This window comes from Anarrhichthys ocellatus, unplaced genomic scaffold (genome assembly GCF_004355925.1).
Source record: "Anarrhichthys ocellatus isolate YVR2014 unplaced genomic scaffold, GSC_Weel_1.0 scaffold3, whole genome shotgun sequence".
NCBI classification, from domain to species: domain Eukaryota; kingdom Metazoa; phylum Chordata; class Actinopteri; order Perciformes; family Anarhichadidae; genus Anarrhichthys; species Anarrhichthys ocellatus.
Window position 1 is genome coordinate 17,095,783 of NW_022280033.1, and position 26,322 is coordinate 17,122,104.

The 26,322-nt window shown below is 43.2% G+C and overlaps 1 protein-coding gene across 1 annotated transcript; it reads left to right on the forward strand.

Moving 5' to 3' along the window:
• The first annotated feature begins 296 nt into the window (after positions 1-296).
• Positions 297-25,385, forward strand: hs3st1l1 (heparan sulfate (glucosamine) 3-O-sulfotransferase 1-like1). Its single transcript, XM_031878320.1, has 2 exons — positions 297-643; positions 23,899-25,385. The coding sequence occupies exon 2, from the start codon at positions 24,082-24,084 to the stop codon at positions 25,021-25,023; it is 942 nt and encodes a 313-aa protein (XP_031734180.1). The 5' UTR covers positions 297-643; positions 23,899-24,081; the 3' UTR covers positions 25,024-25,385.
• The last annotated feature ends 937 nt before the right edge of the window (positions 25,386-26,322 follow it).

The following is a 26,322-nucleotide window of genomic DNA, read 5'->3' on the forward strand; positions in this document are numbered from 1 at the left end:
AGGAGTCAGAACATTGTCTCGCCTTGTGACGAGTAAACTGAACCGTGTGTGGAAAATCGCTTCATTGCCCCTTTAATTTTCCTATGGCTCCTATATGTGTTTTTATTATAATGCTATAAAAACGTATCACCTGGCCACATTCCTGCAGGCCAAACACAATATACATGTAGGAAGTAGATGATCAGATAGGGATTACTGTGTTAAAGTGATGTGCAGCTCTGCTCAGGCTGGGGATGCGCACCTTGTCCTGATCATCTGACGGCAGACGGCTCCTCCCCGCTCCCTCCTGTCTGCTACGCAAAGCAGCGGCTTGGGCACAACTCTCCCTGCGTTTCTCTACACACAGCACAGGCTCGTCTGCGCGAGTCGCGGAGACGGAGTCGAGCTGCCCGCTTTGAATAAACGAGGACTCCGTCCCACCCCCACCCCAACTCATTGTGTCTGCTCTCAAATGAGTCAGTGATGAGAGTGGCCGCGAGGAGAGACGGACGCTTTTCCTCTATGTGGACCGGCAGTGCGCAAAAGTGCGCTCCGTGGTTCGGCAGCATCAGCACCATCATCCTGCTCCTTCTCCTCCGCTGCTCCTGAGATCAACCCGAACCCGAGAGGCGCGCCGAGACCCTCCCCGAAACCCCCGTGCGAGGTAACCACATTTTTCTTTCTTCCACTTTGTGTGAAATACACCGCTCGAGAACGACACGGCGGCTCACACACACGCACCCAACACACACACGCACACACACACACACGCGCGCGCTTTCACGCAACACAATCCCCATGCGTCTTGACAAAAGAGTGTTTTATGCTTTTGCATTCACGGGAGATTTATTGAGCTCGAATAAACCCAGCATCTACTCGCAGCGAGCGGAATCTCTGACATTTTGCAACATGCTCATTTGTTCGTGTGAAATGAGTTGCCTTGTCTTTTTCCCTGCAGATCACATTTAAATCCTCCGTAATAGAATATTGATTCAACTAATTAAAAATGCTACATCCGATGAATTTAATTTAATTTTATAGGCTCACGAGAGAGGCATCTTCACTAGATCGTATGCCATGCAAAACAAATCAACTTCACGTGCATTAAAAGTTCGGGCTGAAATCTAACAAGTTAGTGCTTTTAAATTGGATTCAAATAACAAGCAAGCTCAAACACACGTAAGTTCTACCTCTAATGCTGGAGATGTATTGGAGATAAATACAGTAAGTCACAGGGCAAATGCATCAATTGCCACTTCCGTACTCTTGTTGAAATGTGTAGGTGATGTGATGCCCCCCCCCCCTGTATCTGCTGTCAGACAGACCTATCTGGTGAAATTCCAGCAGCCTTGCACCAACGTCACAGCATGCAAATTGCCACAGGCTGTGCAATTCACCTTTAATTATGAGCATGTGGGTGTTGGCTTGTGTGAGCTGCTGCTGCTTCTAGCTGCAGCGTTTCTCAAAGGCATTGAAGAAATATCTACGAGAAATGTGTCCCTAGCCAATGTTTGTAATTGCCGGTCACCAAATGTTACCAAAGGCTAATGGAAAGCTAATGTCCGTCCCTCGATATTCAGTGTTAAACCGACTCCAAAACACACCGGATGGTCACTTTGATTCGTGGTTGGTTTAGAGTTAAGGCAAATACAGAAGTATAATGAAGTGTTTTTACAAAGCCTACTCAGCTATGTGTCCGGTGTGTGTATTAGAATACACATATATTGGATTTTGATGTGTGTAGCTTAAGGGATCTATACCTAACCCCCTGAACCCAGTTGCCCAAACCCTCCACCCACATCCGACTGAAGATGTATGCCCTCGGGTGTTTGACTGGGAGAAGCTCTCTGATGAAATTCAAATGAAACACGCCGTTTCTCAGCAGCAGCCTCATCCCATCTTTCAAAGTGGGCTTTAATTGGCCGGTATTTAAAATAGTATCCATTCTTTTGCAGTCTTTAGTCATCTGGGCAGCACCCAGCGGCCCTGAGAGTGCATATGGCTGGCGCTGAGAGGCTGTGTACAATACGTGTATGTTATGCTGTACTTTATTCATCAGCGGTCAGTAAGCATCAGGCCACATTCACTTTAGAAAAATAAATAAATGTATATCAAATGTCTTGAAAATGAAAGATCTGTGCTAAACATATAAACACAGCTTAAGCAGAAATCCTTAGGCAAATTGTGAATGGGTTAAAAGTGAGAAATAACACATGCAACACAATGGATGCAAACATAATCATAACTGAAAGGCAACTGAGACATTAAATTGGTCAGAAGAAGTGTGAAACAGATGGATAAACAAAGGGTCAACGTTGAAGAGGGGTCGCCCTCATTATTTTCATACCCGACTAGTCAACATGAATTGGGCGACTGTTTATTGGAAGCTAAACTGGGGACAGATACTTTGTTTGCTTTAGCTTGTCCTGGAACCAAACGTGTGAGCGACGGTTGAAGCCAGACGGAAGGCAGCGGGCTGGACGGGATTTTCCTGAAAGTCTTTATGAATGCGACTGTAAAGACGATGGTGGTCCAGGGAGACGTTGTGATTTCTAAATCCACGAGGAAAAAACCCAAAGGTGTCTCAGTGATTCATGACCAGATAAATAAACAGGGGCAGTGGACGTTACAGCGTAATGTCAGGAGAGTTTAATGTGGGAAGGATGGGAAGAGGCAGAGGAGGAGGTGGCGGAGGGACAAACCTTTTTCTTTTGTTCAATTTCCTGTTATTATGTTTTGTTTTGATGGAGTTTATCCAGTTGGCTCCACTTGAGCAAAGAGGGGGGGGGGGGGGGGGGAAGAGAAGAACAACAAGACAAAAGTGCATTTTCTCTTCTGCAAGTTTTTTTCCCCAATCACGAGCAAAAGGAAACAAATGGGAATGTTTGGTGAGGTTATGTTTTTGAATTAAAGGATGGCAACCATTAGCTGAGGCGTGCAGGGCTGTTTGTTAAAATGCAAACTAATGTAGTCAAATTTACTTTTTCTCCTGGTGGTGGGTTGGTTGATTGTCCCTTAGAAGACAAAAGAGCTCTCATCTCAAGGCCTTCCTTTCTCTAGCAAAGTACGACTGAAATTAAATTAAAGTTTTGTTCAGAAGAGTACATATCCTTGGTGTTTGTTTTGACTAAAATGCTTATTTGGTCCAAATTGCAATTACTGAATGGAAGAAATGGAAATTAGTTTCGTACATTTATGTTCTCCAAGGGTCGTTGGTTTTTGTTCAGTGCTGTCATCTCATTGGTGCCATATGTGTGCGGGCGGGCACTAAAAATAGTTTGTAATATCGCTGTAATTCCACACAGGCACTTAACCAACTACAGATTACTGTAGAGTGTTGAAAGTATGGTCATTTGTCATCTTCAAAATTTAGTCTATGACAGAAAAAACCCGCTAATGCTGCTTTGCATAATGTGAGATGTACACGGCATTGAGCTCTAGGGGAGCTAACAATGACTCCGCAGGTGTTGAAATAATGTAAAAAAGTGCTAGCTTCCACTTTGAGAGTGGAATACAAACTCAACATGTTGAATGTTGTAAAAGGACAAACGTTTCAAATACAGCGAGACAGCTTGGTGGGGGGGGGGCGCTGTCTCTCTCTGCCGTTGCTCCCCTGCTGAGCATTTTGTGAGCAGCCATTTGTCAAAAGCCAAAAATATTTGTCGACTCGCCCAACCCTGCTTCTCAATTTGTGTTGCAACAGCTGCACAACAAGTTGTATCTTAACTCATACGGTATGTGTGTGCTTGTTAAAAAAGAGGAAAAACGGACTAGTTTGGCTAGTTTTTAGCGCACCACAACACCGACGGCGTATCCCAGCGCTCTGAAGCTTAGACACCTCTATGTCCAAAAAATGATTTGAAAAAATGGTAAATTGCACAAAAGCAGCAATAATATCATCACAGTTTATACTTTCCAACACTAAGTGAGTAGAATTCAACTTTCAGTTCAACTTTAGCAAATATTCTCCTGTTAGAACCGAGCAGGACTGCTGACTGTGGGACAGTGTGGAGGACTGTTTTGCTCTTGTTCCCATCGCGACCAGGTTCACCAGGACCAGGTATCATCATTTACTGAGCACCTCTTTAAATAGAAGCTGTCAGCTGTCATGTGCGTGATGACTGACTTTGATCCGAGCGGATGATCGCTCTGTCAGTCTTCAGAGCGACGGGACATGTTCATCACGCTCTCGGACTGAGCAGAATATGTGCGTTCGAAGCCGAGCCGTTTGACCTCGACGATTTTCTCGCCTCTGCTGGCTTCTTGATTTTGGATATTTAAACCGCAGTGATTAGGTTACCCCGGGTACAATCACTCATCCGGCATTATGATGGTAATGTCATACACGGGCGGATCTCTGCGCACGCCTGTGGAGTTGGCTGGATCTCCTGTCAGCCTCCCCTGTGGACTGATTACTGATCAGACTAGAATTTCATATCAGCCTTGTGGGGGGAAATTGGAGGATTAGCAACAACTTCATGCGTATTCCCCTACGTATCTCCCGGGCCTCCAAATCCTGTTGAAGCCATTGTTATTTTAAGTAGCTTGGCAATCGACCATGGAAGCAAGCTCTAATTCTCCCAAGTCTTCGGAGATGCTGGCGTTTTGGAGCACTCCTCCCCTCCTCCCCTCCTCCCCTCCTGCGATTCATGCTTTTTCATGATGTAAAAAATGACAGAGAGAGGGGCCGTGAAGCTGCCGGCTGCCAGGACCTTTTTACTCCCATCCTTGGTTCATACATAATAGATAAGTCACTGTAACTTACAGTACAGAGCCATAACTAGGCTAATGCCCACATTTGCATATTTGTGCCAAATTCTATAATGCATGAGCAGGCAGCGATCCACGGTGCAAAGAGCCACCGAGGTCCATATGCTGTGTGCCACATTTTAGTGGGCTGATACACACCTTGCGCACCAACAGCACAGTGTTAAAAAGCAGCGTCGGAGCTGTCAATGCCAGGCACTTGGGAGCTGCGTCTTCATCATCAAACGAGTCTGAACTCAGCCTTTGGGAAAGCCTTATTAAAGGCAGGCAGAATCAGATGACAGAATTTCACAACAGGCTTTTCCCCCGCTTAATTTACCGCCTTTCTGAAATAATAGGGACGGGGGTGGGAGGAGTGGGTGCAAGTGGAGACAGCGGAGGGCGGGGAGACCTTCTAGTGAACACATTTTCATGGGCCCCTTTTTTCATCAAGAGGTTCAAGAAAGCCTGACGCAGCCATCATCACCGAGCGTTAGGAAGTAGATTCATCATTCGAACTCGACGACGGGCTAAGTTATTTATTCATTACCTTTGTTCTGCTCCTGGCTCACATGAGCAGGCGGCACGTCTGCCCCATTCCCTCATTACCGTGTGTCATACATCCATATGTTTTTTAGATCACACCCACGTCTTGTCATATTTGTCAGATTAATGGTATCCGTCACTTCGGAGGGATCGTGACCCCGTCATGTGGTGTGAGATTTGTTTTGATTCGGATGCCTCTGCTCCGCCATATGTATCAATTTATTTTGTGTGGGTGCGTGTGGTTTTCTTTTTTGTTTTTTTTGCAAGGCTGAGGAAGGGAAAGTAACAGATTTTCACTGGTTTCTGTTTGCGAAATATTGAAATGTGTTCCTCATCTGTGTGATGGCCCGAGAGCAGAATATTTAAGTAACATTTTAATGAAATTAGTTCACTGGAACAAGACCTTTTCCCATTGGCGTGGAGGCTCTGAGATAATCATGGATAAGAAAGCGCCGCTTTATGAATGTTCTGCATATCGAAAGACGTCAGATCGACCGCTGGACCCTCATTAAAAAAAGATCAAGTGTTTGTCAGTCTTTTTGGAAAAGAACTACAAGTAGGGCAATGTTAATTCAGCTTTGCTCCATGGAGCCATATCTCCATTGTCTGCTTTTCTTCTTCTATACACATCACTGCTAGTAAATTTAAAGGAGCAGATGAATACTCATGAGAACAAAATGTCAAGCATTGGCCGGTCCTCCTGGCTCGCTCTCTTGCTGCTACCGGAAGCAACATTTGACATTTGTTCTAAGGGCGAAGATCTGGGTTTGTCTAAATATGAAATTTGATCTTTAGAGACATGTATTCAGGTTTGTTGTAAGAAGGTCACACGCCTAACAAAAGCAGTGCAGATCATCTGCGCACTGATTTATGACCTCGGTGTCCTTCAGATGACGACCGTTAGGCCCCGTTAAGCACTCAACACAAATTAGCTTTTCTTCAAGGTCTTTTACAAATAGGTATGCTGTTTACAGTAAGTACGCATTTCACGAAAGACTCTCACACTCCCAGGGATAAGTGCCAGGCACAGATTGGTCTCCGGAGATGGCTATCTGACCAGCGTTAATGATGCCTCAGTCATGCTTGCTGTCGAAGGGTTTAGCAGCCATCTCTTGAGGCTGTGCAGGGAGCTGTCCATGGTGCTGAATGAGACTGTTCATCTTGGTTTCTGGGAGGGAGATCGCCCAGAAGAGGGCCTCTCTTTTTTCCCCATCTCAGGGGAATACTGCTTATCTGAAACTAGAAATTGAACTTTGAAATATTATATTCCTCTGTCTTAGATTTCCTCCTCTCTCCTTTTTTTTCGGGGCGTAAAGGCACAGAGCTGACACAAAGCATTGTTACTGAACTGTATCTACGTTAAAAGTTGTAATAGACAATATTAAAACAACACTGAAAAGAAAGGATTTTATGCTATACAAGGATTGTGTTAAATAAAATAAAACCATAATCTAATCCAGCCAGGAGCGTAAAGTTAGGGGGCTAATGGCCTCTTCCCCACTTCCTACCAAGCACATTCATTATTTAATCCTTAAACGTTGTATAGATAGCATTGTTAGTGACCACATGTCACATAGTATCCCCATTACAAAGAGTATATCGTACCGTATCACCCCTTCCCAACACACAGGTGTCCCCTTACTGAGAGAATAAAACTTGGTGAATCTTTCCACCCTCTGTCATTTCCTGAAACTCAGAGACCTCTTTCCCTGTTGTAATATCTATTTTTCTTTTCATAAAGTGATTCAGCAGATATCCAGAGTTACACAAGTGAACAGACATAATACAGTGTAACGCAGAACTAAAACGACACCATAAAACACCACCCAACCTTCGTAAAAGTTGTGCCGAATGTAAATGGTAAACTGAATATTTGTGTATTTTGACGGACAAAACAAGCAATTTGAAGGCCTCATCTTTGGCTTTGGGAAAGTGTGACTTTTTTGAATTGATAATGTACTGTATTTTCATAAATTGTAATTGTATACTTAATACCATATTAAAACGTGGTACAGGGTCAGAGAGGTGTTCATTGGATTAGCCATTTTACAAGCAACCATTTTCTCTTTCCTGCTTCTCAAATGTGATGATTTGTGCTTTTCTTCGTCATGATTGTAAAAAAACGAGCACTTTGATGACTTGGCCTCTGAGAAATTGTGCATTGTGTCACTCTTATTTGAGATTACAAAGACTAAACAATGAAGTGATTATCTGGTGAAATGGTCAGTAGACCATTTAAATATAATCGTTACCTGCAGCCCAAATAAAATGCAATGTACTCTAGCCCAGCTACTAACGACAGCTTTAAGAGTGAACATAGAGTTGATTCAACACCCCTCTGACTGAGACTACAGCGCTGCCTTTTGGTCCTGTATCACAGTGCACAGGAGCTTTTTTGGGTTAGTTTTTATTTGTGTACCATATTTGTCTGTAACTGAAGTGTGTGTGTGTGGCAGTGTATAGTATTATTATCTGGGGATATAAAGATATAATCAGCTTGTATCTGTTAATGAAACCATCATTTAAAGCTCTCTTAGATATCGGAAACATTCAGATTGGCTACCTTTTGATTCCTCCTTGTTTTGTTTCAGATTTGTTTATTCCAATTTGTTTGCTCACTCTTATCTTGTAATTATATCATTTCGTTGTTTCCACAAATCTACAGAATGTGTGTAGCATCTTTAGCATTGAGTCTTTATTGTTTGGCTAGCTGATAATTACGAATAGTGATAATTTGGGTGTAAGAGGATAATGATGACTTGCTTTTAGTTTTTATTTATTTATTATTATCTTGGCAAACTTGCTAAAAAAAGCATCATTATCTCCTAATTGGGATTTAAGCAAATGCCAGTAAATAATCCACAGCCTGAAATGATTTGGAAATGAGTTATATTTAAAAAGCTAAAAGTTTTTTCTCTATCAGTATGTTGAAGTAAAAGAGGAGGATTTACTTGCATTTTGTTCAAATCTGTGCTACGGTATTCATGTTTAACTTTCAATTAAACCTCTTACTAATCTTCATTTGAGTGTCAGCTAAATATTCATGCAAAACAATAGTTCAATGTTATGTGAATATGCATATAAATCATGATCTCCTCCAGGAGATAATGAAATTGGTTGTGTATGTGCGTGTGTATGTGCAGGTCGGTGTCTGTCCACGGCTAATCACGCATACTGCTGCACCAAACTGCATTGTTATTTTTGATTGTGTGTTTGATCTGCTGCCATTGGCTGACTGCTGACTCCTCACTCAATACTCATAACCGGGCCCTGGTCGGTAGGGGACGCAAGTGATCACACAGCTGAGTACATCACCGCCACTCAGCCGCTGTTGTCCCGTCAGAGACACAGTGGGTGAAAACAGTTTGCACACAAAAACACACCTGATTGCAGTCAGGGCGTTAGCCAATTGTGGGTTGCAATCATCCGATCAAACATTACCGCAGTGGTCATTGCAGACACGCCAGGCAGAGATCTGCACTCTCCTGAGTGTACCTAGTTGGACAAACTTTTGCTACCGGGGCTTTGCTCCATATTTGCTCATATTTTGAGTGTCACACAGGGAGTCGTTTTTACATCCTATCTTTATGTTTGATAAGATCTTTTTGTTAGCTCTAAGAGTGAGTGTGTGATAAAAAACTGTCTCGGGGAGATCTCGGCCCAATAAAACTCACTCACCTTCAGAATGATTTTTCATCATACGACTTCCTCATTACATCATATCCCCTTAATAAACTGCAGTAGGATTACAAGCTGTGGGCTGTGATGTGCTCCAGAGGTCTGGAGCACGGCAGAGATTAGAGGATATGGCATTTGATGGCAGCTGTCATGCATTAAAGAATAATATACCGTCCTTATTTCACCAGTACTGTATATGCAAAAGTACAGCAGGTTAGCACTGAAAGTGAGGTCACGTTTTCTGGGTTATAGCTTTGATGGCAAGTTGACAAGTTAGAGCAAAAGATAATATACAAAAGCTCATATTACATTTAGAGCTGAAACAATTAGTTGATTAATTGATTGGTTGATAGGCAGAAAAATGATTCAGCAAAAATTGTAATAGCATTCTATGAGTCCAAAAGCAGCATAAGATGGTATGAGTCATTTTCAAGCAAAATTGCCAAAAGTTCACTGGTTCCAGCTTCTGGAATGTGAATGTTTTCTGCCCTGCCTAGGCAACTTTATTTGTAAAACACATTTCAGCAACAAGGAAATTCAAAACAATTTACATAAAACATCAAAAGACTGAGTGCAAAAGAAACACGTCATACAAGTACATTTAAATACAATGAATCACAGTCATTAAAAATCCAAGAGAATAGAAAACACATACAAGCTTAAACAAAATAGGGCAGGTACAACATACAGGAATAAAAGCTACAGTGTAAGACGTGATTTAATAAAAGTCAGCGGAAAACAGTCTTCATTCTTGAATTAAAGGAAGTGAGAGTTGCAGCCAACCTGCAGTTTGTTCCAGATATATGGAGCATAGAAACTGCTTCACCATGTTTAGTTCTGACTCTGTGGACAGAAAGCAGACCTGTCCCCAGATGGCCCGAGAGGGTCATAAAGTATAGCAGAAGATCAGAAATCCCTTGGTAATGGCAATAAATGTAATATTATTGAGCTTTAAGCAGTTGTGATGGGCATTTGTCACTATTTTCCCACAGTTGACAGATTGAATATTGCATAAATAATCATCATATCAAGCAAATATAGATCTTTTATGACAAGTCTGGCATTTTGAACCATCATAAAAGCATCCACTCATTTCAAATTGAAGTGTAATATTATATACAGTACTATGAGATGCACTTAGTCTTCGCCACCATTGAGTTGCAGTGTGCAGCAGATGACAAGTTGGGGATGTGTTGTTGTGTTTGTGTCAAATGCAAGAAATCCTACTTTGCTCTCTAAACCGCTGCAATTCTAGAAGGTTTTTCAGAATTCTTTTTCCACAGGTGAAGTCACCAGAAAGGCACTTTGAACTGAATCCTGCTCAGAGAAGCTTGTGCAGCCGTACACGTGTGTGCGTCGATGATTTTTACAGAGCAGCAGATGCAGTGGCATCGGCTTGTGATTTAATGCAAGGAGCACTCCACATGGGAAAACTCATTGCCCAGCAAATTAAACCATTAACTCCCCAGTTGGAGTTAAATACGGAGAAATTACTCGTTTAATGTCCGATTACTCTCTAATACAGCCATCTAAACAATGGCAACCGCTCATTCCCACAAGTCCATTCTGCCTCTTTGCAAGATAAGGGCGGCACTTGCTTGTTAGGGTCGCGGCGAAGTTTTATTAAAAGATGCGCGCTAAAAGCGCAAAATAATTCATCTGTTGGGATACATTATGAGATGGCTCTCTAGTCTGACGATTCGTCTTCATTATTTGGCCGAGCACCAGGCAGATAACGCAGCCTCATTTGCTTTCCGAGCCTCAATTTTCCCCCGTACGATAATGCGGCTCCTCTTTTGTGTCGCCGTGGTAAAGACAAGCAAGCCATTTTCAATATGCACGCAGGATTACAAAGGTTAATCATCAATTTAAAGCTAATCTTCGTTAAATACCAATAGAAACGTGGCGTGTGCTCCAGACAGATATAATCAGGCAAACCCCAAAACAATCCTCCATCTAAATGAAGTGAGAGATGGTTAATCTAGGCTTTACAGCAGGGGTTGATTAGCGAGGAAGGGGAGGGTGGCATCGCACTTGTCGACTAATGCTCCGTTGTTCTTCTCTTTGCTGAATTTAGTTGTCGAATCCTTTGAGCCGACATCAGAACCTCTACCTCTTGCTATGTTTTTAAGTAGAACACTGTTGAGGGGGGTTCAACCACATATTTTCGTCCGGTAAAGTGTGTTCAGTCCCAAAGCTTCAGCTTTGAGGAGCCTGCTGGAGGAAACTCAGACGTATCTACCCTCACTTCATTGTTGCTATGGAGTTGAGATGATTACGGAGTTTCAAAATGATGCAATCAAGGACTATCTGGGAAATTATCCAATTATCCAGTTATCCATTTTCACTTTTTGTTTCTCAGTTAAGGTGAGAGTCTACAGGCAAAGTCTACTTTGTCTATTTGCATGCGTAGATTTCTCCTAAGTTCAGCAAAAGCCATATTTGCATATTGAAACATAAAATGTCATTATTACGAGAGTTATCTTTCCTGTTATAGATAATTGTCTTAATGTAAGTAATCAACTGGGGAAGTTCCATGGTGATCCATTCACTAGTATCTTCTAAATGTGTGGAATTGTACCATACACTTCGTTCTCTCAGCCAGAAATCTCAACTTCAGTAGCACTTACATTCACCAAATCTTCCATTTTCATTCTATATGTTGAAGGTTTTTACTTGTTCATATATCATTCATAGAATCAAAATATGGTAATTCTTTTTTTGTATGGCTGTTGACAGTATTTTATGATGTATGTAAGTGATAAAAAGAGATATCTAAAATTCCATCTGTAAAAACATTTTACTCTAATATGTGAACAAAATGAAACAAGAATTCTGAACCTGGCTTTATCCGATATTCAGATTTCTCTTCTGGAAATGTATGCAAATATTTGATAAGATCATTCTTCGTTTGCAAATTAAAACATACATTTTCAGATAACTACAAAAAATGATTTTTCACCCTATATTCCCCTGCTGTGTCCACCCTTAATATGCAGGCGAGTGGGGACACAGGACGCCTGTCACTATCTCGTCTGGTGAAACATGTCTGCCAAGTTGATTGATAGCATTTGAGCTAGCTCCCTTCCATTCCACCTCGTTTATATTGATCATGGTACCAGAAGAAATTGGTTCTATTGGTTATAAAAGTATTAGCAATAAAAGTAAAGACAAATTTGTTGACTATTCAAATGATCTCAGGACAAAACACTGCATTTCCTATTATCCTAAGCTATTTAAGTCTCCTGGGCAGGAATTTACAATAATGGGAAATAGAATCAGCTCACCTTAATGGCTGAGGCAGTAATTCCACTGACAAGGTACACTCCTTTAATAAGCCGCTGAGAAAATCAATAACCTGAACTAATTTTCCAAAGGACTCCGCCTCGTCTAGACAAACACAGCATTCACACCTAACCAAACAAGCCTCGCAAGCCCATTTTTAAAAGGCCCCCTTTCATTGATGTTGCTGCGAGAACAAACCAAGTCTGTTTTTGTCTCATCTTTGCCACAAGACGCGGCAACAAAATCGGGCCAACGAGCAATCCTGCAGATGCCCTTTTGATGATTCTTTTTATTCCCCCATTAGGCCTCTGATGCTGGGTCCACAAACTTCTCTAATTAAGAATTCGTCTTCAGCAAATCCAACCCATAAAATGGCCCCTTGGTGCAGAACGTGGGGTGATAAAAGGAGTTATTGGGCCTGCGACCTCCTTTGCCTCTTATCTCCCATAAACACTTCGGTTGGTTTTACAGGGCCACGGAGGGAGCAGAACGAGCAATAAGCCAAAGGGGAGTGGTGGGGAGGGGGGGGGGGGGGGATGTCTTATTCATGAAGAACGGCGCAACATGAGGGCACTGATGAAATTGACAGTGAGAAGTCCTCATAATACAAGTTGTTATGTACTTCTGATAAGACTTGTCTTGCGCTTGAAGTTGATTTATCTTCAACATGCATTCTTTTAAAGGATGAAATGCAGAGTGCTTGTGCTGTTTTTTGTTTTGTTGGGGGGGGGGTATAAAATAATACTGCATTAGCCTCACCAGAGCTCTATCATTAGCTTCTTGGGTTTACACCAGCAGAGACGAAGCTCTGCTCTGCTATGAAAGTCACCCTGCTGAAGTGACGTGATGCTTTATTCCCTCTGTCTTCTTAACCTGATTCTGTCACGTCCACAGAACTGCACATGCACGGATATTGTCATAAAGTCGCAGACAGGTCTATTTAAATGAGCCTGAATTATTCGCATGCGTCTCACCTAACCACTCTGTTTTCCTTTTTTTTCATGTGCATTCGATTCAGTTAAAGCCAGGAGGGACGGGTTTTTTGGTGGTTGTTTAATTTTACCCCCATCTCAGTTTGTGCGTGCTCCAGTGATTTAAATCCCACCTCCGCTATGCAGGCTGAACACAAGAAGTGCACGGCAGGATTGCACTCCAACCGCTGCTAGTTTGCCAGAAAGAACAAGAGGAGGACGTATAAAGTAGTAGTGATTGCCAATACTCGTGGGTAGCCTTCCTTGAAAAATGTGTAAACAGAGCCTCGCCAGTAGTGGAGACTGGGCTTAAAAGCAGATTCAAAGCCCAGCTGGCACAGGAGCTTTCATTTCCTCTGAAGGCAGAGTGGAAATGTTGCGCCGAGGTAAGGCCGACTAGCTGCCCGGTGCTACGTAGGCAATGGTGTGGAGCTGCGCAAAGGCAAATGCTGTAAACAATCTAAGGACAGAGAGCACAGACGCCGTGTGGAGCTCTGATTTGCACCCCTCTCTCCTTGTCTCTGCCTGGTCAGACACCTCTAAAGCTCTCCCTGCCAGTGAGGCAGAGACTAGGCACGAAGAAATGGAGCTGGAGATTGTTATTATAGATAAACACTTCCTTCACGATCTAGTTTACCCTGTAATAGTAAATAACAAGGATGTTGCTCAAAGTTGGGCGCAGAAGAATTTTATTTGCCTCCTAGGTGCCAGTCACAAACTGTGCTCAGAGTCTCAACAAATGACGCTGAGCACGCTTTTGTTGAAAACATATGTCTGCAGAGCTGAAACACATAGTCGCTTAATTGATCAGTCGATTGACAGAACTAGTTGGAAACAATTTTGATGATCGGTCAATGATTTGTAGCTGCTTAATTAAACGGAATTGAAACTGTTTGTGAAGATTTGCTGTCTCTGTGTGACTAATATTAATGACCGTGGGTCCTCAGTACACAACTTTTTACATAAAATAATCGTAAGAAAATAATTGTAAGTAGCAACCATGTAGCAACATCAAGTTCCGATAAGTGAAGCCAATACGAAAGTGCCTTGAACCTGCATTCCTTCTCATGGCCATCAGGGGGCGACTCCTCCGGTTTCAAAAAGAAGTCTGATTGTATAGAAGTCTATGAGAAAATGACTCTACTTCTCACTTGATTTATTACCTCAGTAAACATTGTGAACATGAGTTTATGGTCTCAATCGCTAGTTTCAAGTCTTCTTCAATACAGCATGATGTTCATTTAGTAAATCATGGTCCATTTACTTATTTCCGAGGAGAACAAATTAACTGGGATGTAAATGTGTGTTATGCTACTGTCAGCTGTAAATTTCACCCATCACTGCCTACCGTTATAAATCCAAATGTAATGTATTCAGGGTCATACTTCCTCACCACACGCTTATGGAGCTTTTGCTGGTGCAGGGTTGTCTCCCACTTCAATTTTTAGTTTATCTAGGGAACGTTAGCTCGCCAACATTGGCAAAACACGTCTGTCTTCTCCCGATGATGTGTCGTGATTAGCGTGGTGATTTACAAACTTAACTGCTCATTGAAATTAAACTATGTGTGGATATATATATATATATACCCAAGATATAAATACTTTTAAATTTAATTTAACCATTTGGATTTTGAAACAGGTTTTACTTACTACAGTAATTGGACATTAAGATCCCTTCCTAATGCGCTTCCACTGTAATTGTCTAGTGTCAGTTACAGTCTTTACTGTGTCTCCATGTCTTCTCCATGTGTTTCCCTCTCCAGCTGCAGTGGAAAATTAGCAGAAAAAAAAATTGCACAAAAATGCTAACTTTGGCAGTGATATTTATGGAATGATTTCTGTGTCTGTATACATGGGCTCATTGTTTTCAGACAGACGTACTTCACACAGTTCATTAGTAGAACTTTGAAACTTGTGGGCTGATGGATGACTGAAGCCGCCTCGACCTGCTCAGCCCGATCCCTCTGATCATGTTGCAATCGATGGCCCGGCACGTGACGCAACAACTTGAATTACTTATGCAGATGAGGTAGCTCGATACTGTGAAATTTCCAGGTCAAGGTCATCTGCTGTGGGCTAAATGACCTTCCTTGTGTGCTTTTCAGTCGTTCCATTTCTGTTCTGCCTTTCTCACCGTCACGCTTTGTCAGTCGCACGCCGGTGCACCGACAAACGAAGCTAACGTTGATGAACAAGTCCTGAACACCGGGGGTCAGTTCACATCTGCTCCCCGACTTCCTCCAACGAGATCTCACTTCTCTGATTGTCGGTAAAAAAAAAAGCCTCTCCAATGTTTTCGACCTGCTATTGCGAGCACACACAGCAAACACGCTCCCCTCTGGGAGACAGCTTTAAGTCGAGTGCATTATTATCGGCTCGCGAGCCGCAGCCTGCTGTTGAATCGCTTCAACGCTTGGCAGCCAACAGCACATCACAGAAGGTCCAGACACTAAAGCTCGAGTTCTGCCGCGCTGAATACATATTTGCGATGGCAGGAAAAACACTGGCAGATCTGTGGCGAGCGCCTTCCAATACAGCGAGCTGCTGCTGTGCTCCAAGTTGTGTGAAACTGCACACACCACCTGAAGTTTGGGGGAAATAAACATGAGATATCTTAGTTGACCTCCTGGAAGGAAGAAAAAAACCCACCATACGCCGCTAGTGTACGTATACCTTAGTTAATATGTATTACACGCTTCGCCCTGGAGTACAGTTTACACAGTGCATAATTCAAGACCCGGCTAAAGTGGGATTACACTCTATGTATTACTTAATGCTGTTTATGAGCTCCAAGATTGATGCCGTTTAATAAACAACACTACAAGATGGTAAAACTCTCGAATCATCACGCATTTTCCTGCGCGTTGCTCATCGGAGCTGTGATGTGTTTGTCAGCACCCAGCAGGCCTTCCCGTAGTTTTTTTCCCATTAAACTATTCATCAGATAGGCCTCATCAAAGATTAAGAGCATCCTCACAGTTCATTACAAGATGCCCTGCTTTTTATTTGATAAAGTAATTCATCCATAATGCATGTGCATATTGCAGTTTTCGCAGGATGCCTGCGAGACTGGAGAGCTCCATCGGCTTTCCAAAGGCTTACACCCAAGAAGTGCAGATGAAGTTAGCCTGCTTGTTTTGATTAAGTTGGCGTTTCGAGGAGGCGATGAACCGCGGAGCAATTTCGTTACATGGAGGGGATCGGGCTCATCGGGAGAGGCTCGATGGGGAGGGCATGATAGGAATTACAGTAGCATTAAATTGGCGGAGCAGAAATTAGCTTTATCTCACCGCCGGTGATGAGGAGGCTGCTGCAGCGGGGAGATCTGGACGCTGCGAAAAGCATAGGTGCTTTATCAGAAGTGACGGGCTGAATGAGGATCACGCGGCGCCGCTCTCTGATTGAATTCCTTTCTCATAGACCCGTTGTTGTTTCTGACCCACCGCCGAACACTTCCCCGAGTGAGTCAGCGGCCCTGGGATTGGCTGCCTCCACTCATCCAAGGGTGATGAGCGAGTCAGACTATTTTATCTGAGAAAAGGCCTCCTGGGAGTCCAGCCAATGTCAGCTGATGCTTGAAATAAATCTCAGGGCATTGACGAATATCAAAGCTAGACTGGAGGGAGCCCGGAGCCAAACACATCTGGTGACAGTGGAACAATGGTTTTGTTTTTGGGCTTGGTAACTGGAGGGCCAGCGCCATTGGTGATATGATTCTGTCCACATCTGGAAAAAAAAAAAAAAAGGTCACCACTGTTGGTACAGGTCTTTATGCAGATTATGACACTGTAAGCAGAAACATATATTTGTCTGCCAGGCAGAGGCCTTCAACAAGTTGGATGGCTCATGTTCTACTTGTGCACAGATGGCAGTGGGCAGAAGGATTGGTAATTGTTGGAGACTGTGTTGCACACTGAACCGCTCTGCTGCAGGGGAGGGGAAAACAACTAGTTGAAAAGAGCGCTATGCTGTGGAAGTTTAACTCCACGTATAGAAGATCACAGATAAAACACTGTAATTAGTGGCGTGGGCTACATGCGTCTGGGTGCACTAGTAAATAACAGATTACGGAATCCGTAATGAATGCCTCTGTTGACAAGTGGGAGTGGATTAGGTCATTGTGTTACTCATGCGCTCCCAAAATAGCCATCTATTGCTTACCAACCGAGCTGCAGGGTAGTTTCTTCTCAAATCAAGTCTCCATCCTCTTGTGAAATGCTGCTGAGGTGCCACATAGAATAGTCTATATCACTGTTAGTTTACACCTGTTAGTTCTAATTCTGGCATTATGGACTTCTCAAGGTTGAAAGACTAATGCAGGTTCCCATCGTTCGTCCAGTTAATAACGAGGCTTATGAGAGTCAGAATGGACATATTTAAAACGTACACAGTATTGTACAACAACACGGAGGCTCTGCAGTCTGAACCAAGACGGCATACTTTGTCACTCCTTTCAATCTTTACAGACCAGGTCCACTCATTTCGTCATTCCCAAAGAAAGGCTCGGGATAATGTCTTCCAATGTATTTTTTTTTTATATTTATATCTGCAGTACACCTTTGAGTCACATGAGGGAGCCTAAATGTTCGTATTGTTCTGACAATTGTAGTATTATAACATTGTATTATAACATTGAACCTAATATGAAAGGCTAGTGTATATTCTGCTTGTTTTACTGCATTGATTTGGTATTATTTATGAAGTATTTCACATGTTTATATGTTTTCAATAACACATGCATTAAACAAAAGTGTGCTTTTTTTTTTACACAGACACAAACCAGCCATCTCTTTGAAATGGCTGGTTTACTTATTCCAGATAATACGAGGTGATGTGGAAAAGTCAGGAACGCAGAAATTCACACTTTTCACAAACGAGAAATGAGCAGTTTAGATCTTCTGCCATCAGTGTATGAATGTGTGTGTGTGTGTGTGTGTGAAAGCGTGAATGTTATTTAAATGCAGTCAGTTTACTTAGTAATCTTTTTACATCACGATGACACATTGATTGGAAATAGATGATGATGCTAACATTGATGCTGTGAATACAGGAAGTGCTAAAATGATATGAAAGTAGTTTGAGATACTTCTCCACCAGGTGGCCCCAGAGGAGAGTGTTACTGTGCCACAGGCTCCAGGGGCGTTGCAGAGACTTAACCTCAGTTAATGCAGTCTTAGACAACAGTCTTGCAATACATCTGTCCTTCATGAACCTTCATGAAGATTGTATTCTTCAGTTTTTATGCTTGGCATTATGTTTTTAGGTTGTCCATCCCATTCTTGTAAACTTAATATCTCAGGGACCCCTGGAGGGAATTTCTTTAAATTTGGCACAAACGTCCACATGGACACAAGGATGGACTGATTAGATTTGGGGGGTCAAACGTCACTGTGACCTCACGTCCATCCCATTGTTGTGATATCTCGGGAGTGCCTTGAGCCATTTTCTTTAAAAAAAAATAGCACAGGTGTGCACTTGGAACTAAGGTTGAACTGATTAGTATTTAAAGGTCAGAGGTCACAACGTAACCTCATACAACGGTTCGTATCATATCCTATGAAGTTATTTTTTGTGAGTTGTCCTCTACGAAAGCCTGCAACACGTGTCAATTTCCGCTCGTTCCATGCCACTGAAGTAGGCAAGTTACGTGACAAAAACCTCAACACTGACTTCTCGTTTCACACGGGGAACACGCTGCGGCCTCCTAGTCCAAGACTACGTCGATAACACACGAAGAAATTTCATGGAATATCCACGAATTGCGCCGCATTATTTTTCGTAGGTATTGCAACGAATGCTGGATTAGATCAGCCTGTAATGTAAACAATTCATATGCTTATGGTGACAATTTCACACATGACAGTTTGGACAGACATGGACGTAAACTGTAACATGACTGGTTGGCTGCGGTATACAACCGTGAATTCTAGATGTTGAAATTGTTTTAGAGAAGTGTTGATTCAGCCCTATGATCCTTTTTTAGGAGGTACAGGTGGTTTGGTACTAACATGGGTTTTAAAAAAAGCCAGGAGTTGTAGTCATCATGCTTGCAGTTTCAATAGGTATACACTAGCCTTTTTTATCCAGAGAAAGATGACACATGATCTTGGGAGCCGCCGATCTTTTATCGTGGTCCAACGAATGCTTGGCGGGGTTAAACAGGCAACCAAGGGCACCTCTGTTGCAGTTTTCTAGGGAGGGGAGAGCATTACGCACTCTCGAATGGCATTTTCCTGACCTGGTGTTTGAAAGTGGCAATTCTCTGTTCTATAGCTATTTACCAGTAATGTAAAATCATTGGGACAGCTTGCTCATTATTTCTTCACATCAAGCTTTGTGGGAGGATTTAAATGCTCAGCAGTGCTCAAGGTGTCCCTTTAAAACCCCTTGCGTGCTGATTTCCTCAGTGTTTTGAACACTTAACACGGTTTGAAATTCAAGATTTTTACTGGTTTGTTTGCGGAGCATGGCCCAGAAACAAAACATGTGATTAGAGTGTCCGTTTGCATGAGCCGTATCATTGAATCTGAGGTGAAGGTTAAGAGGGGAAGAAAAGATCACCTCCATCTTATCCGAGTAGCTGAAGTCTTTCGCTGCTGTAACAAAAATTAATAAACCGAGTCAGGAATCCCACTGTGAACCAAAATGCATCCATAATTTAAAACCCCTCCTGCATGTGGGAGTGCAGCTTCAGAGTAACAGTTGGATGTGTGTGGGTGGGTAATACATTGTACTGTATTTTTTTTTTTCGACAGCTGAGGAAGAGAAGAAGGAGCAAAGGGGAAAGTGCAGAGAAAATAGAGTGAGTGCGCTTCTGTGTCCCAAGAGATAATGTTTTTTTTGGGAGGGGGGGAGGTCACTGTATCTTACAAGGGATCATCTAACAATACTGTGAGCTAGTGAAACTGATACGAGAGGCCGAGATGCGAAGAAGAAAGGAAAGAACAGGAGATAAGGAGGTTTGCTCTGCACTCAATTCTATTTCAAATGACTGGCTGAAAACCAACTTCTATCGTAGCTGCATTTGTGTATTAATGATATGAAAAATAACAATGATCAACACTTTTAACTTCCTCACTTGAAATCAACCCATTCGTTTGCACAAAAAGCCAACCTTTGTAATCAAGCTTTATTTGCAGTAGTAATGATTTTGTATAACGTCTCTAATGAGCGCCCCATTAGGAAAAACAAAGCCGCCCTGTGCAATACCTGCCGCCCGCCACAGTTAATGGCAGGGGGCCCCTGCTGAATATGAATGAGGGGTTCGTAGACGGACAGGTTTGGGTCGATTGGTGGGAGCCTGGTGAAGCCCTCCTCTTGGCCCGGTGCGATGTAATGAACAGCGCGGAGCTGTCGGCTGTGCCGTCTGCTCAGGCGGCAAGCAGCGCTTTTTGCTCTGCTGAAGGACAAGTCGTGAAACCCAGATAAGTGTGGCCCTCATGTTTGCGGAGGCTCTGTGTCACGGAAATGCGGCAAAAGTCGGATTTTGTGATGTAAACGATGGTGCTTTTGTCCGTGCTGGTGTTCCATTTTCATACCTACTCTTCATCATAGGTCAAGCAGCAGATCCCAGCGTGCAAGGCAGGGAGACATAACAAGCATAACACAGAGCTGATGCACATGAAAACTCATTCAGCGAAAGCACAATCTAAATTGAATTCACCAGCCGTTGATTTAATTGACGACAAGGGCAAGACCTCTTTGCTTCCTGTCTCAAATTGATCCCCTCTCATTCCCAAACTGATTAAACTTGAACTGCAAAATACTAAAACTTACCAAAGCCATTTTGAGAGAGAGAGAGAGGGAATCAACTTTAGTTCAGGAGGTGTTAATTGATCATGTAAAGGGTGAAGTTATCGATCAATTGGCCTCAGGGTACCAGCTACCATACCTAGATGGTCTGTATTTGCTGATAAAAATCTCCAACACTGCTGTCTTTTCCTGAAATGTAAAATCTGTATACATCACTGTGACTGGGATCCTTTTTATTTGGGCTGACGTGAGGCTAGAGGTTGGTTGACGGAACAGATGCAAGTGATTGGAAAAAACATCTTTACTGACACTGATACCTGATCTGCTTAATAAGCTTAGTAATGGCACCCATACAGAGCCAGCGTATGAGGTAATAACAGACAGTTTTTGATAAAACGGTGGAAAACTCAACTTGCTCACCGCCCTGCCCTTATATATGGTATTTCCAGTTTCACCTGCATTTTAACGCAGCTAAATTTCCCCTTGCCAAGTCTGGTTTGGCTGCACCTCCATGCTCACACCTGTAGGGGATTAAGATTGTGCACCTCCAGAGTCCCTGAAGCAAATGCTGCAAATGCAAAAAAAAAAAGAGCTAAGATTTGTACCCAGTGAGGCAGCAGTGCTCACACTCTATCTTTCTCCTGGCTCTCAGTGAGGCCATAGTTCCTGGAGTGTGTAACCTTCCCCTCCACAGTGTTGGGAGGAAATAGTCCTGGTTAAGTGGTCCTCTAGGTAGCGTGGCTGCAGTGCGCCTGAGTGAAAAGCTGGTAAGTTATGCATCAAGTGCTGTTTAAAGCAATAAGGCCCAGTGGAATTTGAAACAATGGCTCCTTCCAGGTGGTGGTGAGCTGTGGGAGGAGTTGGGCAGGGGGGGGGGGGAGGAATTGGATGAGACAGAAAGCTTGTCTGGTTGCCTGGCTGTTAGCATTGGACTTGGCAGCTCTCTGCCAGGGAAACGCTGACAGGCAGGCGCGCCTGTCACAGCGCATAAGTGCCTCCTTGCTCAACCCCGAGCCCTGTGAGGCAGGTCAGCTCTCCTGCGCTCGGCTCACACGCCCAGTCCCACACTCAAGCCACGGGATGGTAGAGTGCAGCGGGGGCGTGTGTCAAAGCCTTTATGTGGTTGAGAGACTCTGAAAGGTGAGACAAAGGCCACTGGTGACATCGTAGAAATGAGTTAGACTTTGCTTAATAAGAGGGACTTCTGTGATTAAATTGTACTTCTGCATGGAGAGACATAATTAACTCGAGTACAGTTATTTTTACGAATGACACCCAAATCAATGATCCTCTTCAAATATCATTTCCTGACAGTTTCTAAACAAAGATGTTTATGTATCAGTTTCTAAAGAGTGGGACTCACAAACCAGCTCATTGTCTAAAAATGATGTCTTTCTTTTACAATGGTGGACCATTTTGGAAATAAACTGCTATTTTTTAACTGTTGCCGTGGTATTTTACTGTTCAAACTCTCTGCAGATTAAGTAAGACGGAAATGTCACAAGATGATATTTCCAGAACAGAACAGACTTTTTTTTCTGATCGGCAACATTTTACAGAAAATGCTGCAAAGAGAAAAAAAAGTGACGCCTCCCCGCTGCAATAAAAGCCATGGAATACCACATTTCCTTGACAACTTACCTTTTTCCGTTTTACACCATTAGCTGTAAGTACAGCAAATGCCATCTACAGTAAGCCATGCAGGAATGCACAATCTCACTGGTTGGTAAGATCACTACTCTGCGGTGTTAAGATCCCATCACAGTGTGTTAAAGGGACTTCCATAGAAGAAGACCAGATGTGAAAATGCATTGAAATTATTCAACATCATAAGTGACGAGTGATATGTGCTGCCTTATGCATTCAGAACAGCACTCTATACTGTGTGTGTGTGTGTCTGTGTGTGTGTTTGTTCCCAGGCAGAGAACATCTTCGTATGTTGAGATGACCTTACTGTGGCCTTTGCTGTGGAAGCTGGATGTTTGCATAGCCTGGCCCTGTTGTTTTGACTAGCACAGTGTAAGCAACAGCTCTCCCAGCGTGTTATCCTCGTGAAGTTATCTGAAGACTTTTGTTGTTTTAATTGATTCTGTGACATTTATAATAAAAAAAATTAAAAAGCTCTACTATATTATTATATTGTGCTATTTCAGCTCGTGGCTTCTTGCTGCAGAGCAGGAGAACATTTTTACATATGATATTACTTGGTTAAAATGAAGGCAAACCGTTTGACAAGAACATATTGGAGGCAAGAAAACAGCAGATATTACAATATTCAACTCGTGATAAAAGATGAAACGTTAAGAAGCCGAGAGAGGTTTGAATTTTCCCATGGCGGTGAAGGGATCTTCAGCAACATTATACATCTAATTTAATGATCTAAATCCTTCTCCCTGCGTTTGCTGCATTTCACTGCCCCTCGTATTGATCTTTCTTGGCATGTATAGGAAATCAAAGTCACCTAGCAGTGAGAACTCATCTGATTTCCTGCAATAAATTTGTCTTTATAAGTCTCCAAATGCCTTGATTTCAAAACTCCGCTAGGTATCGATTCGAGTGTGGATTTTGACCCGATAAAGGAAGACAGAGCACCGGCCTTGTCTCCTGGCCTACAGCCATGCTTGCATATCTCAGACACATTTTCTAACGAGCTGTCTGGCTAAATGTTTTTCAGCTGGAGAAATTACACTTCCAATTGAAAGTGACTTTATAGAGTTAGAGGAGAAAGCAGATGGGAAGAGGGAAGAAAAGAGATTCAAAGAAAGATGAATTGAGATTGATACACTTATAACAGACATGGATTGTATTTATGGCTGGATTGCTTTTTCAGGGGAATGAGGAAAGTGCCATTTCAGTATGATAGAGACATTCATTCTGAATTATATGCCTGAAATCTGAAAGCCTTTTCTTCTTTCTTGTGTCTTTGTTCATCCCTACAGATGTGCTGTGGACTGCCGATGATTTCTCCTCCTCCTCCTCCGGCTCAAATTCATTGGCAGACAAAGACTGCACTTCTCACTGCTCTTGTTATCACTGAGCTCAGGAAGACGGATCTGGTCCACAGCTAAACCATTGTCTCCTTTACTTGCTTCTGTCTTCTGTCCACTCTTCGTACCATCACCATGGCTTGTTTCTTGGCATCCGCCTTTCTTCTGGTTCTCCAGACAAACGCTGCCCCGCCTGAGCTCGTCCAGGAAGGATTTGGCATAACACTGGACCCCATGGACCTTGATGCTGGACTACCAGTCAACGTCTCTGGAGATGTACCCTCATCTCCGCCCCCAGGGACTAGTAAAAGAGCCCCACACAGCATCATTATTGGGGTGCGCAAGGGCGGCACAAGAGCACTGTTGGAGATGCTGGACATTCATCCGGAGGTTGCCGCTGCTGCCACCGAGGTGCACTTCTTTGACTGGGATGAGAACTACGCCAAGGGCTTCGAGTGGTACCGTGACCTGATGCCGTACTCGTACCCGCACCAGATCACAGTGGAGAAAACGCCAGGCTACTTCACGTCACCCCTCGCACCAGAACGCATCTGTGCCATGAACTCGTCCATAAAGCTGCTGCTGATCTTGCGAGACCCGGCCGAGCGTGTCATCTCCGACTACACCCAGGTGTACTTCAACCGGCTGGAGAACCACAAGCCGGTGCAAGCCATCGAGAATCTGCTGGTGCGCAATGGGGCCCTGAATATCCGGTACAAGGCAATTCAGAGGAGCCTGTATGACGTCCACATGCGCAACTGGCTGCGCCACTTCCCCCTGGAACAGATACACATCGTAGATGGGGACGCTCTGATCCGAGACCCCTTGCCAGAGCTTCAGAAGGTGGAGTGCTTCCTTAATTTGCCCCCAAGGATAGTATCCTCCAACTTCTACTTCAACCAGACCAAGGGGTTTTACTGTATCCGAAGCGATGGCCGAGAGCGCTGTCTGCATGAGTCTAAGGGGCGTCCGCACCCGGCTGTCAACAGCACCGTCCTCCAGCAGCTCCGCTCCTTCCTACAGGAACACAACCGAACCTTCTTCAGGCTGGTGAAGCGCACCTTCGACTGGCAATAAGGAACCCAGATCGGACACAAGGGGAGCCCCTTCCTTGTCTTGGATGAGGACAGACAGAGAGGGGGCATAAAGCACTTTACAGAACTGACATCTAAAAAGCCCTTTCAATAGCCTCTTAATAACTACTGCTGTGATCTCTGGTTTCAGCAGAGCAGTTATATATTTACACGATAAGGCAAAAAAAAAAACATGAAAAACTGTAACTAGAGGCGTAAGATTAAATGGAAGAATCTCTAAGCTTAATAAGTCATTCTGTCTGTGCTGGAAGCGTTTAAGTGATCTAAATTGCAGTGAAAACACATTCATGGAACTTTTTTCCCTCTCGCTCTCTCTTGTTTGATATTCTTGTTCTTGATAATAAATTGTTCTGCCTTCAAATGTACCAGAAAAGTGGCATCTCCGTTTCATTCTGGCAATCAAAAGCCCCGGAGCCCTCTCACCTGTGTTATTTAGGGAGTATACTTAGATAGGCAGTGGCATTAGAATAAGCCTTTGATTTGCTGTGGTGGAAGGTAGACATTAATGCAAGGCAATGGGTACCCTGGAGCGGCGCTTTAGTAGTACAGGAATCACTAATGGCTTTGGACATTGAAGGTAGCCTGTGCCTGCAGCTAAATCAGTCAAATCTCCATAGTCAGCAAGCTCAGATCCAGGGAGCTGCTGATGCATTTTGCTCTGTTCAACAATTTACTCAGGTGTTAAATGTAGTCATTAAATCATATGCCGTAAAACATTTACAAATCCTACAGCTTCTGTGCAAATGTGTTTTTTTACCCACGTATTCTCTCTTTCCTGAATCGTACTTCCCACGCAGTTTTCCCAGAAACATCTTGTCATCCCATACACAACAGATAGACGCGGGTCATGTTTCTTTCATTGAATGGGCTTTAAACAGCAGCCAAAGCTACAGCTCCACTGGGATCTGATATTCATGTGATCTCCCTACTCCGTCTGCTGGAATAAGCACTATAACTCTCCCGAGGCAAGTAGTCGCTGATGCCACGCTGGATCTATATCCAGAACAGAACATGGGAGCGGGCATATAGCTGAGGGCTATATGGAAATATGTTGAATATTTATATGAATAGTGTAGTACATTGGCAACTTGGGGTTTAAAATTTGAATTAGACTGTAAAATTGCGTGTGTACTCAAGTTCTTTGTGATGACAAAGGCAGTGCTAAATCCCCCATAACTCATCTCACTCAAGGACTTTTCTCGCTTCTGCTCACCAGGAGGCACTTGGACTCCAGAGTTACTCTTGAGGGAACAGCGTGAGGAAACGTGTCTAGACGTGCTCG